A 22,459-nucleotide genomic window follows, 5' to 3' on the forward strand; every position below is an offset into this window, starting at 1 on the left:
TGAGGATAAAAATGTAAAATTAAATATACAAAATTTGGCACAAATGTAACTATGTATTCAAAATGAGAAAAAAAGCTAGCAAACTACAAATTTTTAAAAAATAAATGTCATAAACATCACAAAATCCAGAAGAATAACATAGTATTTTTATTAATTGCCTGAAACACCTCTATAAGTCTTTTTCCTACTTTTGGGGGCATATGCTTTGATCTTATATGATAATAGTTTTATAATATGATTTAATAGAAAATAAAGATGACTCAGTCTTTCTTCTGACATGTACGTTTATAATTGTGTATTCTGCATTATCAAGTTCATTCCTGGCAAAAGAAAACTTCCATTTTTGATAAGTGTTGTACAAACTGAGTCCTCTGCTTCCATCTTTATAGTCTTCATGATTGGAAGAGTTTTCCATTCCAACTTCTGACTCCAGATAATTCAAACCTTGTTTATCCCCCTTTACCCATGTACTTCTGGTATGGATGCTACAGGACACCTTTATATGGTGATACTATCTGTTCCTGCAACTTTGTGTCATGACAGCCTTTCCCATACCAAGATAGTTGTCAGTATTTGAACCGCTGGTAGAAGTGACTGCAAACCACAAAAACTCAGCCTAAATATATTCTAACTCAACCTTTAGCCAGATTCAAAAAAATGTCCAGAGCCAACAAAACGCCACTTAGCAGGAGGGGAACAGTGAAGAGGGAAGACTCAGTGGAATAAGACAGGGGCTTAACTGATTACAATGATAATTTCTTAATTTGTAAATTTTATGAAAACATATGACCTCTTCCAAGGCTTTGGAAGAGACAGGGGCAAGTAAGGATTCTTAAAACACAAACATCATTAGTTTCATGGAGGAGAATCTGTCTCCACTACAGAAATTCAAGGCTTTCCTTCCTTGGCCAAAAATCTGTCTTTTCCTCCAGTAAAGCAGTAGTCTCAGAATACTCCCTCCTTGGAATATACCATGAAAAATAGTGTAAGAACTCAATGCCTTGGAAGAAGTGACATCACACAGCCATGAAGACAGGAAAGATGATAAAAAATGGTATATCATTCAGAAAAAAAATGTATTGGGATTCTTACCTCACACTGTAAAACAAAATAAATTCCAGATGTAGCAAAGGGTTGAATGTTAAAAATCAAGCCATTAAGAAACAAAATCGGGGGAGGGTATAGCTCAAGTGGTAGAGCGCGTGCTTAGCGTGCATGAAGTCCTGGGTTCAATCCCTGGTACCTTCTCTAAAAATAAATAAATAAATAAATAGACCTAATTACCTCTTCCCACAAAAAAAAAAAAAAAGAAACAAAATCAAGAAAGTCTAAGTGAACATCTTTTGATCACTGATATTCCTCCTGAGCCTAAAAGCAATGGACAATATCACAAAGATTAACATTTGACTAAGTGAAAAGTTAAAAAACAAACAAACAAACCAGCTTAGAAAAATGTTAGAAAAAAAAGCAAACAGTAATCTTGGGGCAAAAAGCTACCTGCAACAAGTATGACGAACAAGGGTTACTATTTAAAAGGACTTGCAAGTCAGAAAGAAACTCAGAATGACCTGAAAAGATGTGGAGATAATTCACAGGTGACAAATGTCCAATAATTATGGAATTTTAAGATATTCAATCTCACTAATAATAAAAAAATGCAGATTAAAAGAACCAATGGCTACTCTTCAGCCATGAAATGAGCAAAGATTAACAGAAAACTGCGAACACTTGATGTGGCTAAGGACTGGGTGAGACTAGCACTCATACACCACAAATGCTGTCATGGAGTGCACTTCGGTAACACGCCTAACAAATATTGTTACTCTTTATCCTAGTAATTCCACTTCAGAGACTCCATTTCAGGAAATTCTCAGAATTGCAAAAATATTTATGTAGAAAATGTTAACTGCAATTGTTGAAAACTGGGGGGAAAATGTAAGTAAGAGGGAGGAGAGACACCTCTCGGGATGCGTGTATATATTTGCATGTGTTTACATGAACATGGAGAAAGGTGAAGAATACATACCTGCTCTCACTACTAATGCTGGAAGGTGGGAATGCTGGGGGAGGTTATTCACTTTGTCTTTATATGTTTTTGCAATGTTTAACTTGCCATAATTAACAGGGTATTTGCTTTTGTAATTTAAAAAGTACTCCAGGAGGTAAGAAAATTCCCACATATAAAAGAGATGAAACCATGCCAAATAGAATCAGAACTCTATTCTAGAAACCATGCCAAATAGAATTGGAACTCTATCTACCCTATCACCTGGGAACCTAATAAAAAGAATGAAGAAAAGTATAGTCATTAAGTCTCCCAAGCCCCACAGTGGCCAACTCTGATGGCCGATTTCTATGGCTGTGATTGGCAGTGCAGGTTGGAGAGCAGACTATCAGAAAAATCAAAAGGGATTTATGCGTGTGTGTGTGCGAGTGTGTATGTGAACTTCGTGTATATAGTCAGTTTACATTACAATGTGTCAATTTCTGGTGTACAGCTTAATGTTTCAGTCATATATATACGTACATATATTCCCTTTCAAAAGGGATTTTTAAAAAATCCCCAAATTAAAAGCACAATGCGCACTAATTAATCTGTCTAGAAGCCAGAGGGCATCAAGAAAAGAGACTGTGGCATCTCTACCTGCAGGACATAACCACCTCCCTGCCTTATCGACATCCCCAAGTTAAAATGCAATACCTTGGGGCCCATCTGAAATATCCCTTTGATGCAAACAGCACAGGAAGAAAATCAGATAATCAAATATAACTAGAAAGCTATTTAAGAAAGCCATGCAGACATAAACAACTTTTAAGTAACACTCCTTACCACTTAACCCAGCAAAGATAAAATTTAGAAAGATAAACCCCAGTATTGCCTAAGCTGTGGGCAAACAAGAATCTATATATACAATATGTTGCTTTCAAAAACATTAAAGCCTTACATGGTAGAATGTCAAAAAAGGAAGAGAACTTTAGGATTATCATGTCCAACCCTCCCATTTCTCAGATGAGAAGGAAACAGGGAATTCAGATTGTCAAATGCCACACATCTATTAGAAGCAGAGCTAAGACACCGTGATAACAGTATATGCTCTGCTGTAAACTCTGAATGCTATTCACAAAGGGTTTTTACACAGTCATTATTTTCTTTGACCCTCACCAAAGGCAGATGTTTCCACAGATAAGAAAACTGAGGTTCAATGGGTTTGGATGACTTGCCTCTATCACATGGCTAGTAGCCCCAAATCCCAGATCCCATACCCTTCCCACCACTGGGCACTGTAGTCCAAACCCATCACGACAGCCTAGGTGGGTGGGTTCCCCAGCTTCAAGCACACAACCTGTCAAGCACTGGGCACTCAAAAATTAGATGAATAAGTGAATCTCAACAACTAGGAGAAAGCTAAGCAAATTGTGGTTGACCAACAAAATACTACAAGGCTTTTAAGAAGATGTTGATAAACTGAAATCCACATTAGATGAAAATGCAGAACCTCACATAAGAGAGCCACAAATCTCCTGGACCTCAGAGACAGGTCTTCCATCTGTTTGGTCTCAGTTACCCAGAGCTGCCTCACCTGATCACCCTACCGCCAATCTCTTCCCACCTCTCCTCAGCCACTGTCTCAGGAACCTGCAGGACTCTCTGCTACCCATACTGCCAAATCCAAATTCCTCACCCTGGCCTCCAAGGCCATACCAGCTGATCCAGCTGAATTACTCACTGACCTTGGCCTTTGCTGGACTCTTCCCCTCTACTCCACAGAACCCCATCTCCTTTATGCTACCAGATCTAGCCTTGGCTCCTGTTGGCTTCCAGTGAATATTGGTCCCTTTCCCCATTTCGATCAAGTCCAGGTGAAAAGGATAGTGGCTAGCTTTTTTCTTTTTCAATAATGAAAATAGATTTGCATGACATTCATTTGAACCTATGCAATAACCAAGTTCACAAGAAACAGACGCAATCAAGAGAAAGCCCCATCATCCGCAGACTTTAATTTAGGTTGTCAGGTACTGAGGCAGAATCACCTCATGCAACCTATCCAGTCCCTCTTCCCACTTGAGGGACCTTGAGCTCCTGAGACTCTGCCTAAAATGGCCTCCTGGGGGGCCACCAGGTTAGCCTGGGCTCTTATGCCATATCTACGTCCCCTCCCCCTCTGAGCCCCACCACAGATCTGTTCTAGGAGTCAGGACCCCAGGTTCATTATGGGGCAAGTCCCTTCTCTCAGGGACCCAGTTTTTTCATATGTGAAAAAGCCAGAGTGGGGTGGCAAAATTGGATGAGAGAAAAATGACCAAAAAAATAACTTCCCAGTTGTAAAAAATTTTCCCATTAAAGTTCTCACCAAGTATATCCAAAGCCCCTTCTTGCTAGGACACTGGAAACTGTCATAATATATATACCTTGGCCATCCTCTAGGTGGGTGCTCACAGACTTACCTCATTATAAGATCCCGCTGTGCAGAGGTACCAGAATGACTTGTAAGCAGTCAGCTCCAGGTGAGGTGCATGTAGTCATTTGAAATTTTCCACCAAAATAAATAGTGCTGCAAAGAACAATCTTATTTAAGAATTTCATCTTTGTTCTGCAGGTATTTCTCAGGATAGATTCCTAGAGGTAGACATTTTAAATTCTGACACCAGTTGAGAAACTTTCCACGGTCATTCTCAAATTCTCCTAGTATTTAGGTTTTACCTGGGGAACTTGTTTACAATGCACAATCTTGACACTACCAGCCTCCCTCTACCTCCCAACTCTTCCCTTCCCCCTCCAGGAAGTTTGGGGAGGGGCTCCTGAAGCTGCTTTGTTATCCAGCTCCCAGGTGTCTCTGCTGCAGACTAAAAGAAGGAGCTGCTCCCTTCCATTTGCCCCAGTGCACCTCATCTAGCATAGGACTTGGGAAACACCGGCCTAGAGGGCTTGCCACTGGCCAGATTTGCAGGGATGTCTCTGGGCTCCAGCCCAAGTCCCCAGTGGCTTCCCCTAAATGGGCAGTCTGGCTCTCACGCCCTTGAGCACAATGCCTGTCACCAAGTGCCAGGGACAGTCACATCCCCAGGCTCACCTGGCTACACTCATTTTCCCTTCCAGGCCCCCCCTTATATAGGCTCCCATCCCACACATGCTCTGAGATCCTTGTGAGCAGGACCCAGAGGTTTTACTTTCGTACCTGAGACTCCCCAAGCCTTCCTTTTTCTCTCAGAATGCTGTGGACAGAGGACCACATCCCCAAGAAATTGTTTGGGGCCTCCACTATGGGCCTCAGTTACCCCATCTGTGAAACGGAGAGCATTGAGCAGGGACACTAACAATGCGTACTGCTGTGAGGAGAGTAGTGTGGCCAACTAGGTTCTAAGCATTTGCAGGTTAGTCTAGCACCAACGGGGAGTCCAGGTGCACCTTAACAGTCATTTAATCAGCATTCTGATTGGCTTAGGGCCAGGGAGCAAACTAGATTTCTGTTCTCAGGGTTCTATAGCTAAGGTGCAATTAAAACCAAAAGCCATTTCAAGGCTGCCGATTTCCAAGCTCAAGGGTCTGGATATCTGAGAACAGATGAAGAACCAGAGGCTCAGAAAAGGCCTTGCTCACTTTTGCGCTGACTCTGTGCTAGGCTCTACGGGGCATAAAGTCTCTCGGAGAGGCTAACAGGGTGGTCAACAAGTGCTTAACAGTACGTGAACAGAGGACAAAGAGCAGGGTAGAGTGTGTTGGCAAGGTTGAGAAAGACCAAGGAAAATGTCCTGGAGTTGGATGTTGTGGGCAGAGGAAAAAGAAATCAGACAGGCCTGCCTCCTTCAAGGGCCCGTCTCAATGGGGTAAAGGCTCGCCTTCGCTATGGGACCCACCTAAGCTGAATGACTGGTTGACCGTGTGACAGGAAGCAAAGTCAAAGCAGCTCATGGGCAAACCAAGGACTGACATATAACAGCACCTACCCCATAAGCGAGGGTGATACACACGCAGTGCCTCGCTTAGCGTCCTTGTGTTATAAACACTCTTTAAGCATTGGCTGTTTGTATCTCTGGTCGCCACTTGTGTGATAGACCCTGGGGCTACGTGCTTTGGGGTGGTGTTCGAGGAAGCCTTTTACCCAACTCTACGGACCCCTGAGGGCAAAAGAGGCGTCGCATTCTCTTACCAGCTGGGGTAAATACCCGGACTAACTGGGCCTCAGTTTCCTCTTGTTGCAAGGGGAACATCAAACCGCTGGCGGGAGATCCTGGTGGAGTGAGCGGACTAACGAACATCATGATTTGCATTATTTCTCCTCTGGGTAACGGCCCCCACCCTCAGCGTGGAGCACACAGTAGGCGCTCCGGAAACGCTCTCCAAAAGAAGGAACAGGCCACTTCCTGCCCCCAAGCGGACAATCCCGATCTGGGTTCCCACCACTCCTCTTCGGAGGCTATGTGGCATTCCTGAGGGTGGGGGTGGGCGCAGGAAGAAGGTGCCCTCCCGGCCCCGCCCCCTCCGGGGGCGGTGGGCGGGGCGAAGCCCCTAGCCGCTGCTGGCCCGCCCCGCGGGGGGTGGGCGTAGCTCGCCGCGCTCCTCACAAAGTTTGTTTTCTCCCTCAGGGCGGGTGGGGGAGGGCGAGGAGAGAGCGGAGGGGAGGAGAGGGGATCTGACGTCAGGCCGCGAGGTGCTTTCCAGCCGCGAGCTGTCAGGCCGAGTGTCAGGCCCGGCAGGTACACGGCGCGCTCCCCCGGCGTCCCCCGCCCCCTGCCAGGACGCCCGCGACCGAGCCCAAGGCCGCGTGGACGGAAAAGCCGCTCGGAAAAGTCAGTGTGAGGCGCAGAAGGGGGGCAGATGGGGACGGGGGATGCGCGCGGACAACTTGGAAAGTTTCTTTTTCTCGGCCCGGCGGGGGAGGGGGCGTCGTCCTAGCCCGTGCGATTGTGGGTGTGTGAGCTCCAGTATGTTTGAGTCCCGACTGCGGGATGATGGCGGGGGCTGGTGAGGGGGGCTGCCCCACCCCCACGGAGGAAGTTCGCTTGGGGCCGTTTTGGGAGACCCCAGCTCCCTACGATCCCACCCTGGTAGAGGGCCGCCCCTGCCTCGGGCCGGGGTGAGCGCGCGGGGGGCGGGTTTGTTTGGTTTCAAAAGTGCACGTTGCTAACCGCCGGCAGCCCCCCCAACCCCCAGCCGCGGCGGAGCCGGGGAGGGGCCCCCCGAGAGTGACAGCTGCGGGTGGGGGCAGCGGAAAGGTCCCGCTGGGCAGCTGGGGGGGGGGGCCCGGGAGCCCGCGCGAGTTCCCTTTTCCTTTGGAACAAAGGAAAGTCTGTCTCTGAGGCATCTGTCACTCCCAGGCGGGCCAAGGAAGCGGGGCGCGTGGGGCCGGCGACCCGAAGAAAGTTTGTGCGCGCTGGGACCCTCGGGCAGGCAGAGCGTGAGCCGAGACTCCCGCGGGGGAAGCGCGCAGTCTCCGGGGCAGGGGGCGGCCAACATGGAGTCTGGGCGCAGAGTTGGGGGGGGCGGTGCGGAGGTGGGAGCCCAGCCCCCTCCCCTCCCCCTCCGGGCCGAGTTCGGAGCACAAAGCCGAGCGCGCAGGCTCGGCCTGCCCCGCGCCCCGAAGAGTCAGCCAGCGTCGAGCGGCGGGGGAAGGGGGTGGGAACCAAACTTTTTCCTGCCCAGGGACAGACACGTGAGTTTTCTTTCTTCCAGAGCACCCGCCCCACCGGGATTGCGGGCCCGCGGGGTAACTGAAGCACCCAGTCTGACGCGGGCTGGGGGTGCTGAGGGGTGCAAGCGCCCCGAGCGCAGGCCGATTCCCCGCCGCCCAGGGAGCCATGTGCTCCGACTCCGGTCTGGGCCGCGGGGGAGGCTGCGCGCTTTGTGTGAACTGCTGGGAATGCAGCGTGAGCGCTCGCCCGGGGGAGTGTCCGGCCGAGCTGTGGGAGTTGTCAGAAAGTTCGTGCGGGAGTGGCTGCAGGTCGGCGCCGTCCAGTGTGTAGCAGGGTGCTCCGAGTGGTGTGTTGAGAGGGTGCTGCCGCAGGCCAGTTAGGGTAAGAACTGATCATTGATGTCTTTTGGAGTTTTCCCAGTCCGAGAGATCGTGGGTGGGTGGGTCGACTGGAGTTATTGGGTGGGCGAATATCCAGAAATTGGTTGCGTGTTACCAGTTGTTCGTGCTAGACGTGGGATTTGTAAACTGTGTGTCCGCTGTATTTGTGAAAATCTTGGGGGTTCCAGGGACTGAGCGATGGGTTGGTGCCAGTTATCTGAGTGCTGTTAAGAGAGTTGCCTGGTGTGGGTGAGTCTGGATGTGAGTGTGAAGTGTGTATGTGGAAAGCCTCCCGGACTGGGATTTGTAAACTGTGTGTCTGCTCTATTTGTCTGTGAAAATCATGGCTGGGGTACAGGACACTGGTGAAGAGGTCTGTGTAGACTGAGAGGTCATCTCCACGGGCCACCCCTGGAACTCCGCAGACCGGGACCTGACTGGCAGCCAAGGTGGAATTTGTACAGATAACCTTGAGTAAACTTCCCACAAGTTGCCAGGGCTGCATCCCTGCTTGAGCCTAGATCCCAACTGCCTTGGCAAGCTAAACCTCGGAAACCTGACCTCAGAAAGCAGCCTGCTGTTGGTGCTCTCTGAGGAGTGGCACCTCTAACCAATGACTGTCTCACCCCCATCTGGCCTCGCTGGGAGGGTAGACCCTTCCCTCGAAAGCCTGGCCTAGCCAGCCCAGATATCTGGGCTCAGGCCCAAGTCGAGGAAACAAAACCTGGGAGATGCCAGAGTCTGTTGGCCCAGCCTGCTAGGGAGCTGTTAAAAGGCCGAGGAGGGAGGAGCCTTGAGATTCTGGCATCAGCAGGTCCTGGAACTTTTGGTTTTAAAATGTAAATCTCTTTTGCATGTACAAACAAGAAGTTTGTCAGGGGATGAGCAACTGAGTTGGATGGTCTAGGGAAACACCTTCCTTCAGTTGACAGATGAAGCGGAAGCTCGAGCCCAGAGGGGAGGATGCTTGCTCAAGGTCACACAGCCAAATTGGAGGGACCAGAGCCCAGCCTTGCTCATTTGTCTGGATTTTTGAGGAACTGATTCCTGGACCAGGCAGGGGCCAGATGACAAAGAATGTCTGAGAGACAACCAGTAGGGATGACTCAACATCTCTGCAGGGTACATAGTAGATACACAGTAAATGTTAATATGGATTGCTGTAAGACCATGGAGGCTAGCTTTTCCAGATGCCTCACTGTGTCTTGGGAGACCTGGTAGGCAAGATGGTATGGGGGAGGGGCAAGCTATCTTGGTCCAAATCCTACTTCCATACAATTATCTTGGAGGTGAGATTTTTTTTTTCGTAACAGCTTTATTGAGATATAATTCACATACCATAGAACTTACCCATTTAAAACAAACAAAACAATGGTTTTTAGTATATTCACAACTATGCAACCATCCCCACAATCAATTTTAGAACATTTTTATCACTGGAAAAGAAACTCCATACCCTTTAGCTTTCAGTCTTCTATCACCCTCCACCTCATTCTGGACGTTTCATAAAAGTAGAATCATATAATGTGTGGGATTTTTTTGTGATTTGCTTCTTTCACTTAGCATAATATTTGCAAGGTTCATCTATATTGTAGCATGGGTCGGACTTCCTTTTTATGGTCGAATAATACTCCACTGTGTTATGGATACACCACACTTTGTTTAGCCCATTCATCTGTTGGAGGACACTTGGGTTGTTTCCCTTTTGGCTATTATGAATAATGTTACTATTAACATTTTTGTACAAAGTTTTGTGTGGACGTAAGTTTTCATTTCTCTTGGGTAGCTAGCTACCTTAGAAGTGAAATTACTGGGTCACATGGTAACTCTGTTTAACAGCCATCTTGGGTGACTTTCTTAATCTCTCTGGGCCTTGGTTTTTCTCATCTATAAAATGATGATGATAATAGTGTCTCCCTTACAAGGACATTTCGAGGGCTGAATGAGATAATAAATGTGAAGTGCTCAGTACAGAGCATGGAAAACAGACCTCTAGTCTGGTACTGCTTATTAACGATCTGATCTGCCATATATTTCAGTAGTTACTGGCCTCTTGAAATAGAGACATTTTGGACTCATCCTTCTAACTTGCTCGGCTTTGGTATAGCCTGAGACTTTGAACTGAATGTTTCTGGTGTCACAGGCTCTAGAAATGATGCGGGAGACTAGGAGAAGTGTCACACGCAGTGCATGGTAATAGTGTCCCCATCCCCTTTGTCATCTGTTTCAGGCCTTCCCGAGACACCATGTCAGACAGTGACCTGGGTGAGGATGAAGGCCTCCTCTCCCTGGCAGGCAAGAGGAAGCGCAGAGGGAACCTGCCCAAGGAGTCAGTGAAGATCCTCCGGGACTGGCTGTACTTGCACCGCTACAACGCCTACCCCTCAGAGCAGGAGAAGCTGAGCCTTTCTGGACAGACCAACCTGTCAGTGCTGCAGGTAAGGAGGGGGTAGCAGGAGACCTGGGTTCTAGTCCTCTCCCAGCCTTGTCTCTGACTCAATTGTGTGGCCTTAGGCCAGTTACCTCCCTTCTCTGGGCCTCAGTTTCTTCTTGGGTCAAATGAGAATACCCACCCTCTCTGCCTCAAGGGAAGACAATTGCGTGAGCTAGATTTCAGATTTTGGAGCATTCTGAAGAGGCAAGGAATTGTTGTTAATGTCTAGGTGTCACTGTTAACATTGGAGGCTGTGAGAGGGTGAGAAGACAGATCGGTGCTTGGTGGCAACTTGGTTTCAGGGGGCAGCTAGTGATCTTCAATATGGTTAAAAAATTAATTGGAATCATGGTAGGGAGAGGGCAGAAACTGGAATCATGGTATGGAGAGGGCAGAAACTGGAATCATGGTATGGAGAGGGCAGAAATGGTATGGGTTCAAAACCCCGTTCTGCCACATAGGAGTTATGAACCATGTCTTGATTTCCCATCTGTAAAGTGGGGTTAGATTGCCTGACTGAACAGTTGCGAGGAACAGATTCAGAACTGAATGTGAAAGTGCTTTGTAAACCACAAACACTCAAAAAATCATGTTATCCACTTTTTGTCAGAGTGTAAGGTATTATCTCCTCTTTTCTGGCCCGTTACTCCAATCCATAGTGCTGTCTGTCCCTCCTTCCCTTACCCTACTCTGAACCTCCCACATCTGCCAGCTTCTGTCCCTCTTCCATGAAGCCTCGCGGTGAGTGTTCAGCCCTCAGAACTCGCATCACCTGACTTGATACTTGCTGGGCAGTGGTTAATTGGAGTCTATGAGAAAGGCTCTAGAATTACAGACCCTGACTCAGATCCCTTCTTCTCCACAAGAGGAAGCCTGGACCTTGGCCAAGGCACTGCCTCCTCTCTCAGCCTCGTGTTTCCTCATCTGAAAAAGGGAGGTGATTGTAGCATTTTCATAGCCAGTGGGGGGGGTGGGGGGCAGGGGGACTAAGAAGAAGAATTCAGGGCTCACTGTGAAGTGTTTGGCACAGGGTGGGTGCTTCTACTCTCCTTTTCCTCCTCGTCCCTCCTAGATGATAGGTCTGGCCTAGCAGTTCCTGGTATCTCACAGTGTACTGTTGAGCGCTGCACTATGCCAGCTCCATGCTGGGTAGAGTTGGGATCCCAGAGAGGATCCAGACACATTCCTACCCTCAAGGAGTGTCTAGTCTGGATGGGATAGCGAGGGAAGACTTGGCCACTGATGTTTGCAAAAAGTGATCACTGCTGGGACAGATGGCAGCAGAGATCCAGGGCAGGGCGTCTGAGCAGGCCTGAGCCTCAAAAGGCCTCCCAGAAGAGGTGGACTTGAACTCACAGGATGTAGGACAGCACAGGCGAAGACTGGCGCCTAAGAGCCTGGATTACCTACATAGCCTCTCTGCTAGTCTTCCCGCCTGCAGCCTAGTTCTTCCTGTCTCTGGGGCTCTTGAACCCTCAGGCCTCTGGGCCTTCTCCCTTGGCTTCTTCTTGACCTTTCTGAACCTGGCTCATTCCATGTAAGCATTTTCTCATGAAAGCATTCTGTGACTCCCCCAGCCTAGGGTTGAGGCCACTGCTTTGTGTTCTAGTGTGCCTCGTACCTGTGCTGTCAAACCACTTGTCACACCATTGAAATTGCTTTTTGTCAAGGACACTGTTTCTCTCATCTGAGTAATGTACTGACTCCTTTTAAAGAAAATATTTTTCATGGCCCTGCCTCCCCTCAGCATGTTGACTTGAATAATTTTTATCACATCACTTAAGCATGTACAAACATAAAATTAGGTTAAAAAAAAAAACCTTCTTGCTTTTGCTGTCATATACAACTATAAAATAACCAGTTTTCCAGGGTAAATAAATGTTAAAACCAATGCAGTTCCATCTAACTGCATTAATGTAACATGGTGGGTGGTGTTTTGCCGACTGCACTATGGTGTATAGTATGACAGAGGCGTTGACTCCGGAGCTGAGCAAGTCTGGGTTGCTAGAGGCCACAGTGCTCCTACTTACGATCAAAATGGAAACACAAAACCAAAACATTCTTGTGGAGAACTAGTACGCCCCTAGGATGGCATATTCCCAGATCCCACTTACAGAAATGTAAGTCTTGGGCTGCTGGAGACTTCTGAAAAAGGGCCAGCTGCATCCTGGCATCCCCCAGTAGGAGGGGTTCCAATGGTGGCTACCCTGCTCTAGAGTCATGCTGAGAGTTAAGGAGCAGTGAGGACCCTCTGGGCACTCCTTGATGGAAACTGTACCATGAATCCCAAACAACACCAGCTGTACATCTCTGCTTGAAAGTCTCACAGGCACCTCAGATTTCCTGACTAATAACTTCTCTAAGCTGGCTCCTTCCCTTCCTAAGGGGATCCCCTTGATAGCTCTCTCTCAGCTTGTTTGGTCTCACTAGTTCGTATACATTTACCCCTTAAATATTTCTGGAATATGACTTTTTTCTACCCTGGTTTAACCTATCATTATCTGATCATGTGTCACTCCCCTACCTAATACCCTTCAATGATTTTTGCCAACCTGTTGACATCAGCTGTCCCTGACTCATAGCGGGCCTCATCCCTGGCCCTCCACATTCCTGCCACACTGATGGATATACCCCAGACCATTTTGTTCTCACCCCTGACCTCACCCCTAGAGGAGCTGTATGCTCCCACAGCACTGGGACTAAGTTAGCATTGGACTTGACTGCTTTTTAGAACACACTAAACTCCAGAGGCTAGTCTTATTTATCACTGTATCCCAAGTATTTAGTTCAGTGCCTGGCATCTGGTAGGTGTTCAGTAAATAAATAATTGCTGAAGTGACAGAAAATGAAGATAACAGTGCTGGAAATACCAATAGGCAGGATCTCAGAAGTAAGGAAATGTAGTGGCTCCTCAATCTGGAAAAGTTAGTTTAAGTCCCTGGAGGCATCTCTTTTCCCTGTATTTAATTTTTAAAATTTTCATTGTTTATTAACATTTGCAAATATCCACAAAAGGAAGAGAATATTATAATGCACCTCTGGCACCAATCACCTGGCTGCAACAAGCATCAACATTTTGCTAAGCTTGTTTTCTCTCTCCCTAGGGACATCTCTTTTGATTGTCTCCTCCTAACAGCCCAGGAGTGATCTCATTAGCAAGTCAATGAGTCATTTAACTAACTGGACTGGTGGTAGTTGCCTGGGGCTAGGCAGTTGAGAGGGTAAAACAAAAAAAGTCATTTGTGAAGGATTTTCACAGGTCCCAGTGATACCCTCTAAGCCCACTTTATCACTGTGGTTTCTAACTGTTCTAAGGGGCTGCCTGTTGGGGAGGGAAGGTAAGCCTGGCAGGGAGGATTCATGCCCATTCCTTCAGTGTAATATTGATTGGGGGTGTGCTCTGTGCCAGACTTAGTGCTGTGTGCTGGAAACCCAGCAGTGGAACAGGCACTATTCCTGCCTTTGGGTAGCTTCTGGCATGGGGTGGGTGGGGAGGGCACATTATTTAAAGGACTAGGAATTCAATGTGATTAATTACCAGTGTGGTGTCAGCTGAGCTGCCCTGGTAGGCAAGGGTTCTCTCAGGAAGCTGCATATGAATGGAGTCCTGACCGGCTTGAAGGAACGGGGAGGTTGTCCCTCTGATACTAGTACAGGGTGAGAAAAGAGGCTGGTGCAGAAGCTGTAGTGGCCTGCTGTGAGGTGAGGGGTGGCCTGGCCCTGTCCTCAGTGAACTTTTACTGTTCAAAGCCGCTCTCCTTACTCTGGCTCCCAAGCTAGCTGCCCCAGTTTCCTCCTGGTGGCAATGTCTGTCTCCCCACCTCAAGGCCTTCCATCTACATATATTTTTTGAGTTTCTGTATAAGCTTTTTTGCTTAAATAAAGGGTTTGGCCCGCAAGGACAAGTTAAACCAGTGGGTTACCATTGGTTCCTAAGCTTGGGTGACAGAACTCTGGGTAGCTTGTTTAAAAACACACGTTTCTGATTTCACCCCTCCTCCCAACCCCCGATCTATAAAGCAGATGAGAAAGTGTTTTTGAAAAAAAAAATCTCCTTCAAGGTGATTCTAATACAGCCAGCTGCCTTTAGGAGCACCTGGATATGGGCGGTCACCACACAAATGGAGGGACCATGGTGTTTCGGAAAGCTATCTCCATGCCCTCACTTCTCTCCCCTCTTTTGCTTTTGTCTTTCAGGGTTGAAAAGACATTAAAATTAAAGCACTTGTGTAGCCTTCAAACGCCCTGCTCTGGTCCTTGTGGCCTTCATCAGCTCCCTGGTGCCCTTCCCACTCCCATTTGCCACAGTGATTCCTCCTGTGTCCTTCATCTTGGCCTCTGATTTAAAAAAAAAATACTGACAGGATAGCAGCCTTTCGGATAGCGCCCTGTTTTATGGTAGAGACAGGCTTTCTGGACCTAGCCTGTGTTTTGCCATATCAATCACAGAATTCACCTTGGCATTCTCCTACCACTTCCCCAAGGACCTTGAGTTGGGGCAAGTCACATGCTTTTTTCCTGACTTAGGCATGGGTCAGGCAGCTGGAAGGGACTATAGAAAATCTGCACAGCCTGTTATCACAGCTGGCACTGGTGGTGCACTCAGGCCTCCTGCCTTTGCCTGGCCCCCCTCAGCTGTGCATTTCTATCGGATGAGAAGACAAAACAGTAAGTAAGCTGCCAAGTTTTCTGCGGACCAGAGTGAGCATGTGGGGGAGTGTGTGTATAGATGTTTTTCTCCTGTTCTCGTCTCAGAATTATAAGCCAAAATGGGAGGTACAGCTAGAGGCTAGGTGCCCACACATATGCTAATAAACACCAGGCTCCCCTCCCCAAGACTGCTCTCAACAAAAACACTGGTCCCTACTCCATTTGACCCAAGTCATGTTTCCCCTGCATACTGGGGTTAGGTGGAGAGGTGCAGCGCTCTCCTATAGCACAGATAGCTAAGGAGGCAGCTGCAGGATGGGGAGACGGAAGCATCTGAGCAAGAAGAAAAGGCCTCAGGCTGATTCTTCAGTCTTTTATCTTTACTTGGCAGTGGTAGTTGCCTGGAACCAGGCTGTCTGGATCAGATCCCAGCCTTTGCACTTGTGACCTTGAGCAAGTTACTGAACCTCTCTGATTATGGCCTCTGTTTTCTTCAACGGTTCAAATAAAATGGAGATCATTACAGAACCTGTCTCATAGGCTGTTGAAAATTAAATGAGTTGTTAGATGGGAAATGTTCAGAACAGCACCTGGTATGTTTTGTGTTCAACAAGTGTTTGTTTTTAGGATTATAATGGTTTTCAGCTATCCATTTTGTTCCTGTTTGGTAAAACACAGCAAAGCATAATGAGAATAGCAGTATGGGCCGTAAAGCCAGAAGACCTGGGTTTGGATGCCAGCTCTGCACTCAGAGGCTCTGTGACTTTGGGCAAGTTCTTTCATCTCTGAGTTCCAGGTCCCCATGTAGTACTTTGGGGATACTGTTTACTACTTTCCAGGCTTTCAAGTAGATTAAACATGCAAGTGAGATGGTTGGCATGATAGCTGGTATCAAAAGTCCTTAGTTCCTTCATCCACCCAACTGTTCAGCCTTGCTTCTCCCTCGGGGCTCCCCTGCAACTCTAGCCAGGATAGGGGTGAGCAATTCAACCAGTGTCTGCTGATGCCTGCTGTTGTGTTTGTGCTTGGTTGTACTGAGAGAACCATACAGATAAAAGAGGGGTAAATGAGAACCCCAGAGGCAAGTCTTTTTCAGGCTGGAATGGAGAGGGAGAGAAACCACAAGAAGCCTCTGGCTCTGCCTTGCCCAGGAACTCTCCAGCCTCACAGGACCTAGAGCTTAGTGCTATATTTGAGTCACCTGTGGAATAAGTACAGCTGCAGGCTGCTGGGCAAGGAGCCATGTCAACTCAAGGCACCAGCGCTTGTCATAGGTGGCTATCCCTTTGGCTGGGTAGAGACAGATAGAGTCCACAGAAAGATGGTACCCAAGGGCTTGCCCAGGTACAAGCCAAGAAAGATGATAGGCAGGGGTAGAAACTGGTACAGGAGTCCTGAGGAGAGCTGGGGTTTGATCCATTCAGCAAACGTTAGAAGAATGTTAGGCATTGCTGCAGCCCACGAAGTTCCCAACATCTCAGCACAGGGGAGGTGAGGGGGAAGGGTTCCTGTCTTTTCTCCCCACTACAGCAGCTGCTACGTGCTCTGTAAGTATCTGTTGATAAACTGAGAGGAGAGAAAATACAGGACCAGGAGAAGGACCTACAGTATGAAAACTAGGTCAAGCCATTGTTTAGGCCCTTTTGATGGTTTTACCATGGTGTTCTGACCTAGTGGAATCAGCCCAGCCTGCTGCTCTGTTCCTTAAACCAAACCCTTTCTTGCCTCAGGACCTAGGCATTTGCTGTTCCCTCTGTCTAGAACATTGTTCCCTCAGCTTTCTATAGGGCTGGTTCTTTCTTATCCGTTAGGTCTCAACCTTCCCAGACTTCTTATCTACAGAAGTCTTTCTTATCTTTATATACTACCGCTTTATTCTTGTCTGTTTCCTTATTTGTGGCTATTCATTATGTTTGTTCATTGCCAGTCTCTGCAACTAGATAGAAACTAGATGGAACTAGACGTAAGCTCCACAGGGCAGAATGTATGTCATTTTAATTAACAAAAGCACCAAGAACTGGGCCTGGCACATTGTAAGCACTCAGTGAATATTATTTGAGTGAGTGCAAAACCTTGAAAAGGAAAACAGGAAAGTGAGAAGTTCTAACCTGACTGTTTCAGTGCATAAAATAAGCTGGGCTCCAGGGTCCTGAGAGAAAGATTCAGAGAGTAGAAACTCCCATTCCCCTAGACCCAAAGGCCCAGGCTGGGTATCCCTGGCTGGAGGTAGAATCCTGCCTGACTTCTGCAGGCTGAGCTTTACATATGTTCATCAGGAAAATGGGAGTTGATCAAACTCATAGGACTGATACAACTGTTGGAAGAAAATTGCACAGATGTATAGTGCTCAGTAAAGGCAGGTATTGGTAAACTCTCAGCAAAGGCTCCCAGAAAGATCCCTAGATGTGTGACCTACCAGGCCACACCAAAGCCTCTCCCCCAGTCACTAGTGTTTCTCTCTAGCTACTTTTGTGTTAGCAAGAAAGTGACTGGGCAGCTTTTTCCCTGTGGCAGCTCCTCAAGTGGAGGGCAAGAGAGGGAGAAGGACTTGGAGAAAATAAGGGGTTACATTTGCCTATTTAAGGAAGAACATGTTTTATATTTATGCATGTACACCAGCCATGCAGCTAAGAAACTGTTTCCTAGCCTAATCCATAACTGTTTAAATAATACCCAGGTGAGGTGTTACAGAATCAGTCTTGTCACATCTCCAGGCTGTTAGGAGTAAATGAGAGGAAAGAGGGTTTGAGTGGCTGATCTTTTAGATGATCAGGAATGATGCCATGATTAGGTACCTGCTCCTCTCAGGTATGCAGAAACTATTCACACTCTTCCTGAACAGTAATCTCTCTTCTTGGTGTGATTCATTCAAGTATGAAAAGAAACCGCCAGGCCCTACAGCAGCTGCAGCAGAAGAGAGATGTGTTTTGAGTCCATTTCTCTGCTCTGGCCCTGTCTCTAACATCTTAGATCAGTCAATACTTAGAGGAGTAGGCATTCTCCAGGTAGCGAAGAGGGTATTCCAGAAAGAAGGAATGTAATGTGCAAAGGCATGGAGCTATTTTCTTTCCTTTCCTTTTTTTTTAAGCACAGGGCCTGAATAAGGGCTGGTGAGCAATTTCACATGAAGAAGAATACAAGGGCTGGGAAGATAGGCCATGATAGGGGAGGGTTTTAACACCTGGGCCCAGGAGTCTGGACTTGATTCTGTAGGCAGTAGGAGACAAATGACAGTTTTCTAGAACAGGAATAAGAGTCTTCACATTTTAGAAAGAGGAGTGAGTGACCACTGGTGAAGAGGCTGGATTGGAGAGCTGTAACGCTGTGGGCTATTAAAAAGAGTCCAGACAGATAGGGGACAGGGTGCTAGTTATGTCCCGGCTTTGCAGCATACCACTGAACAACAAGAAATGTCATGCCTCATGTATAGATCCAAAAGGATTGACCTAAACAATCAGCTAGACAGGAATGGGGTCAAGGTAAATGGCAGCTTTCTCAGCAGCATGTTAGGGAGATAAGACTTGAGGATGTTGGCCGAATTCATCTGGAACCACTGATCCTAGTTTTCTTCTGACAGTCCCGTGGTGTCTTTGTGGCTCTTTCTCTGGCATACTCAAGACTACTCCAGAAACTTAGAAGTGAATCACCCTTGGCACCATCCCCTCTCTTCTTTCATATACTCATATCCAACTGGGCACCAGGTCCTGTCCTTTCCAGTTTCCCAACAGATAAAATATTTGTTATCTCCCTTAACCTAACTTGAACTACGAACCTTTCTCCCTCCTTTTACTGTTTTCCACATAGCAGGTCACTTCTTTGCTAAAAACCTCCTTCAGCTCCCCATCGCCCTTAGAATAAAGAACCAAATCCCCATCATCAGAGGTAACCTCTAGTTACCACTCCGAGCTCCATGTAGACAGGTCTTCCTTCTCTGAGCTCACAGGCACTTTGCTGCCACCTGCCACCAGGTCTTTTCAGAGATTCCCTCCAAATGGAACACTCTTCTCCCTTCTCGACTCCCACCTAACCTACTGCTTATCCTTCAGCTCTCAATTTGCAAGCCATTTCCTCAGAGACTACTACCCTGAGTCTACAAAGACTAGACGGGGTCTTCCCATTATTGTCTTCAGCGGCACCAACATACCTTCCCTTCTTTAGCTGGATCACAGTTGCAATTTTATTTTCATTTATATGATCTCTTCTTCAACTCTCTCTTCCCATCATGAATCTCTGAGGGCTGGGATTGTGCCTAAACTGTTTGCTGCTGTGTTCCTAGTGCCTGGAACGTAGGTGCTTTGTGGCTGATTTTGATCAAATAAACTGATCACAGTCCCTTATACTCATTCCAGATATGTAACTGGTTCATCAACGCCCGGCGGCGGCTTCTCCCAGACATGCTTCGGAAGGATGGCAAAGACCCTAACCAGTACACCATCTCCCGCCGAGGGGGTAAGGCCTCAGATGTGGCCCTCCCCCGTGGCGGCAGCCCCTCAGTGCTGGCTGTGTCTGTACCAGCCCCCACCAATGTGCTCTCCTTATCAGTGTGCTCAGTGCCGCTCCACTCAGGCCAGGGAGAGAAGCCAGCAGCCGCCTTCCCACAAGGCGAGCTAGAGCCCTCCAAGCCTCTGGTGACCCCTGGTAGCACACTCACCCTGCTGACCAGGGCTGAAGCTGGAAGCCCCACAGGTGGACTCTTCAACACACCACCACCCACACCCCCTGAGCAGGACAAGGAGGACTTCAGCAGCTTTCAGCTGCTGGTGGAGGTGGCGCTACAGAGGGCTGCTGAGATGGAGCTCCAGAAGCAGCAGGACCCATCGCCCCCATTACTGCGTACTCCCATTTCCCTAGTCTCTGAAAACCCCAAGTAGGCATTTGCCAACAAGGGTGCTCGAGGCTCGAGCCAGCTGTCCTGGGTTTCCGTTTTGGTTCCCTTTCTTACAGAGGGTTTTCTTTGGATCACTGCCAAACATCGGATCATCTCCTCTGTCCAGAGGTCTTCAGCAGGAAGACGCCAACTGGTGTCCCTGCGCTGTGATGGGACCTCTCCTCTGCTGACTCTGCCATTTCTCCAGGCCTCCTCAGTGATGAGACCAAGAGATCGGAGACAGGCATGGTGCTGCTGCTGCTTCTTCAGAGAATCCCCAGGACACCTTTGTTCCAGCCTGCTTTCCTGGGCTGGGCACAGGAACCCTGCCAAGTTCAGACCAGATCTATGCTGGGTCCAAGTTGCCCCAGACAGGGCCTCTTTTTGTTAAGCCAAGTGTGGACATTCCAAGTTCATAAGTGAACAAAAGAGGAACCCAGAAGATGTAACAGAACCGACTCCACCTGAATGTTTAGGTTTTTGCTAAACTTTGTGTTTATTTTCCCCTCTTTGCTGTGGTTTGCATTAATGGGAGTAGTTAGCCCAGGTGTGGGGAATGAGAGTGCTTTTCGTGATGGAGTCTGATGAACTGGGAATAATCCACCACTGCGATTGGTGATTGTTTTACAAGGAAGGAGTATTTTCATTTGGGGGACCAGCTAAATCTGTGAAATTCCAAATGGTTGTTTTATTGTTGGTTTGGTTTACAAAAAAACAAAACAAAACTATTATGGGCTTTGGCTTCTCTGCATCATGCATAGAAGGGGATAAAGCCACAGCCAGTAAGAGGGTCCAACGAAGAATCTGACCAAACCTTCTAGGTGTGGAGCAGAGAAGGATGATAAACAGAGAGGTGTATTTTTTGGTTTGTTTTTGTTTTTACTGTATTGTGGGGGTGGGGGAGGGGGAGGTAAGCTAGACTGAGGCAGTGGGATGTTTTGTTTTGTTTTGTTTTCTCTTTAATGTTTTCCCCTTCTCTATCCTTGAAAGCTTCACCCTGCAGCCTAAGTCTTGAATTCCTTTTAGGAACTTGGATTAGTGGGGCCAGAATGTCAAAAGCTCCCTATAGCTCCTATTTGGAGAGAAGTGAGCCATCTACTGGTCAGGAAGCCCTTTTAGCTGACTCAGATGGGCAGTTTTTCCCACCATGGTGGCAGGAAACTATTCCTGAGGAAGCATGGAATAGTGCCCTCAGCTGCCTGTGGAACTGCCTTCAGAGGAGGCTGGGGCTGGAAGTCAGTTACCAATACTATTCACTGTGAGTCCTTGTGTTGCACCTTTCTTTACATTGGAGTCGCAGAAGCCTCTGCCCTGAACTTCACAGTGAAACAGATCACAGTTAGTCTTACTCTCCTCCCTCCTTTTTTTTTGTGCTGTTTCATTGCTGACAGCAATATACCCCACCTTTCTAGTATATCCTAAGAAACACTAATCCTAGGTTATTAGCTAAAATATTTTTGTTCTGAATAACATTGTTACTGGGCCAAACGACCCATCAGGAACCCCAGCCTGTAGTTTCCTGAGGTTGCCAGGTTGGGCACTGGGGGAGAGTTTCTGGGTGTTGGCTGATTTGGGTGGGCCTGGCCGGGAGAAAGGCAGCAACATACTTTTTGTCCTTTCTGGGATGATCCCTGAAGACTTCAGGGAGGCTCCCCCATTTCTGAATGGCTTGGCCCACCCATTGCTGTGGGAGTGGGGATTGGTTATTTAAGGAGAGGGAGCTTTGCTCTCTGATGATGGGCAAGTTTTCTAGGCTCACTCTTTTGCTTCCCCCGCTCCCTGTGCCTCTCCTCACATGCCCTGGGGGGATCAGGGATCCTCACCCTCCTGAGGCCCAGCTGGGGAAGAATGAACATGGCAGCTTCAAGATTAGTTGAAGCTGCTGTTTGCCCAGCCTCCTCCACCCCACCTGTGTCTGTGAGCCCAAGTCTGGTATGACTGTTGCAAGACACTTGCAGCAGGGGACTCTACAAATACATTGGGCTAGGGTGGGATTTTTCCCTTCCCACAGTGCACTGAGCAGTGGAGGTGGTAAGGGGTGAGGGAGCCATGCTGCTGAATTCTGGTTGGCATTCCTGCCTTGTACAAGATGAGGAGGCTGGGGGTAGGGCAGCGTCTGCTTGATTTGGTTGTGAGATAAACCTGGAGGAGAAGCACAGTTATCCCGTTGAATTATTTGAGCAAAAAACTACTGTAAATAACTTTTGTTTTTGTCTTTTGTCAAATAAAGTTGTTTTTGGTTTTTGTTTTGATTTGTTTTTTTAAATGAGAAAGATTGATCCACTGTGACTCTGGGCTCAGCCTGGAGATGGGACAGTTGCTGAGTTCTTACTCTGCCTCACTCACCCTTCCTCCAGTAGCTGCTTTTAAGTGTTGTGTACTCTGTGCCCTTATTTCCTTGGCCTCAACCCCATTCCACATCCTCTTCATCAGTGTGTGCAGGGGGTATATGCATCCCAAGCTGGGCCAATCTTCCCTGGAATCAACGGTCATGCT

At 47.7% G+C, this 22,459-nt stretch overlaps 1 protein-coding gene and 1 long non-coding RNA gene across 5 annotated transcripts in view; one reads left to right on the forward strand and one right to left on the reverse strand.

The window, feature by feature from the left end:
* Positions 1-6,472, reverse strand: part of LOC141574046 (uncharacterized) — a 40,477-nt gene extending 34,005 nt beyond the window's left edge. The window contains exons 1-2 of the long non-coding RNA XR_012500615.1: positions 6,150-6,472; positions 4,447-4,553 (exon numbers count right to left, since the gene is read on the reverse strand). This is a non-coding gene — a long non-coding RNA (uncharacterized LOC141574046). The remainder of the gene's footprint in view (positions 1-4,446; positions 4,554-6,149) is intronic.
* A 158-nt stretch (positions 6,473-6,630) lies between these two features.
* On the forward strand, positions 6,631-22,207 carry TGIF2 (TGFB induced factor homeobox 2). Of its 4 annotated transcripts, XM_074347251.1 has the most exons (4): positions 6,631-6,789; positions 10,243-10,450; positions 19,446-19,545; positions 20,041-22,207. In XM_074347251.1, exons 2-4 carry the CDS (start codon positions 10,259-10,261, stop codon positions 20,352-20,354), a joined length of 606 nt encoding a protein of 201 aa, XP_074203352.1. In that variant the 5' UTR covers positions 6,631-6,789; positions 10,243-10,258; the 3' UTR covers positions 20,355-22,207. The 4 variants fall into 4 exon arrangements, with proteins under 4 accessions (XP_074203352.1, XP_010959075.2, XP_010959076.2 ...); XM_010960773.3 differs by having other exon boundaries at positions 6,632-6,789; positions 19,446-20,183; XM_010960774.3 differs by lacking the exon at positions 6,631-6,789 and adding an exon at positions 6,865-7,652 and having other exon boundaries at positions 19,446-20,183.
* The last annotated feature ends 252 nt before the right edge of the window (positions 22,208-22,459 follow it).

Source organism: Camelus bactrianus, chromosome 19 (assembly GCF_048773025.1).
Source record: "Camelus bactrianus isolate YW-2024 breed Bactrian camel chromosome 19, ASM4877302v1, whole genome shotgun sequence".
In the NCBI taxonomy this organism is placed as follows: Eukaryota; Metazoa; Chordata; class Mammalia; order Artiodactyla; family Camelidae; genus Camelus; species Camelus bactrianus.

Excerpts from the sequence above, each read along its gene's own strand:
- TGIF2 (XM_010960773.3), top strand. The coding sequence starts at position 10,259 with ATGTCAGACAGTGACCTGGGTGAGGATGAAGGCCTCCTCTCCCTGGCA. Across the intron at positions 10,451-19,445 it reads CCAACCTGTCAGTGCTGCAG|ATATGTAACTGGTTCATCAA; the intron begins GTAAGGAGGGGG and ends TACTCATTCCAG.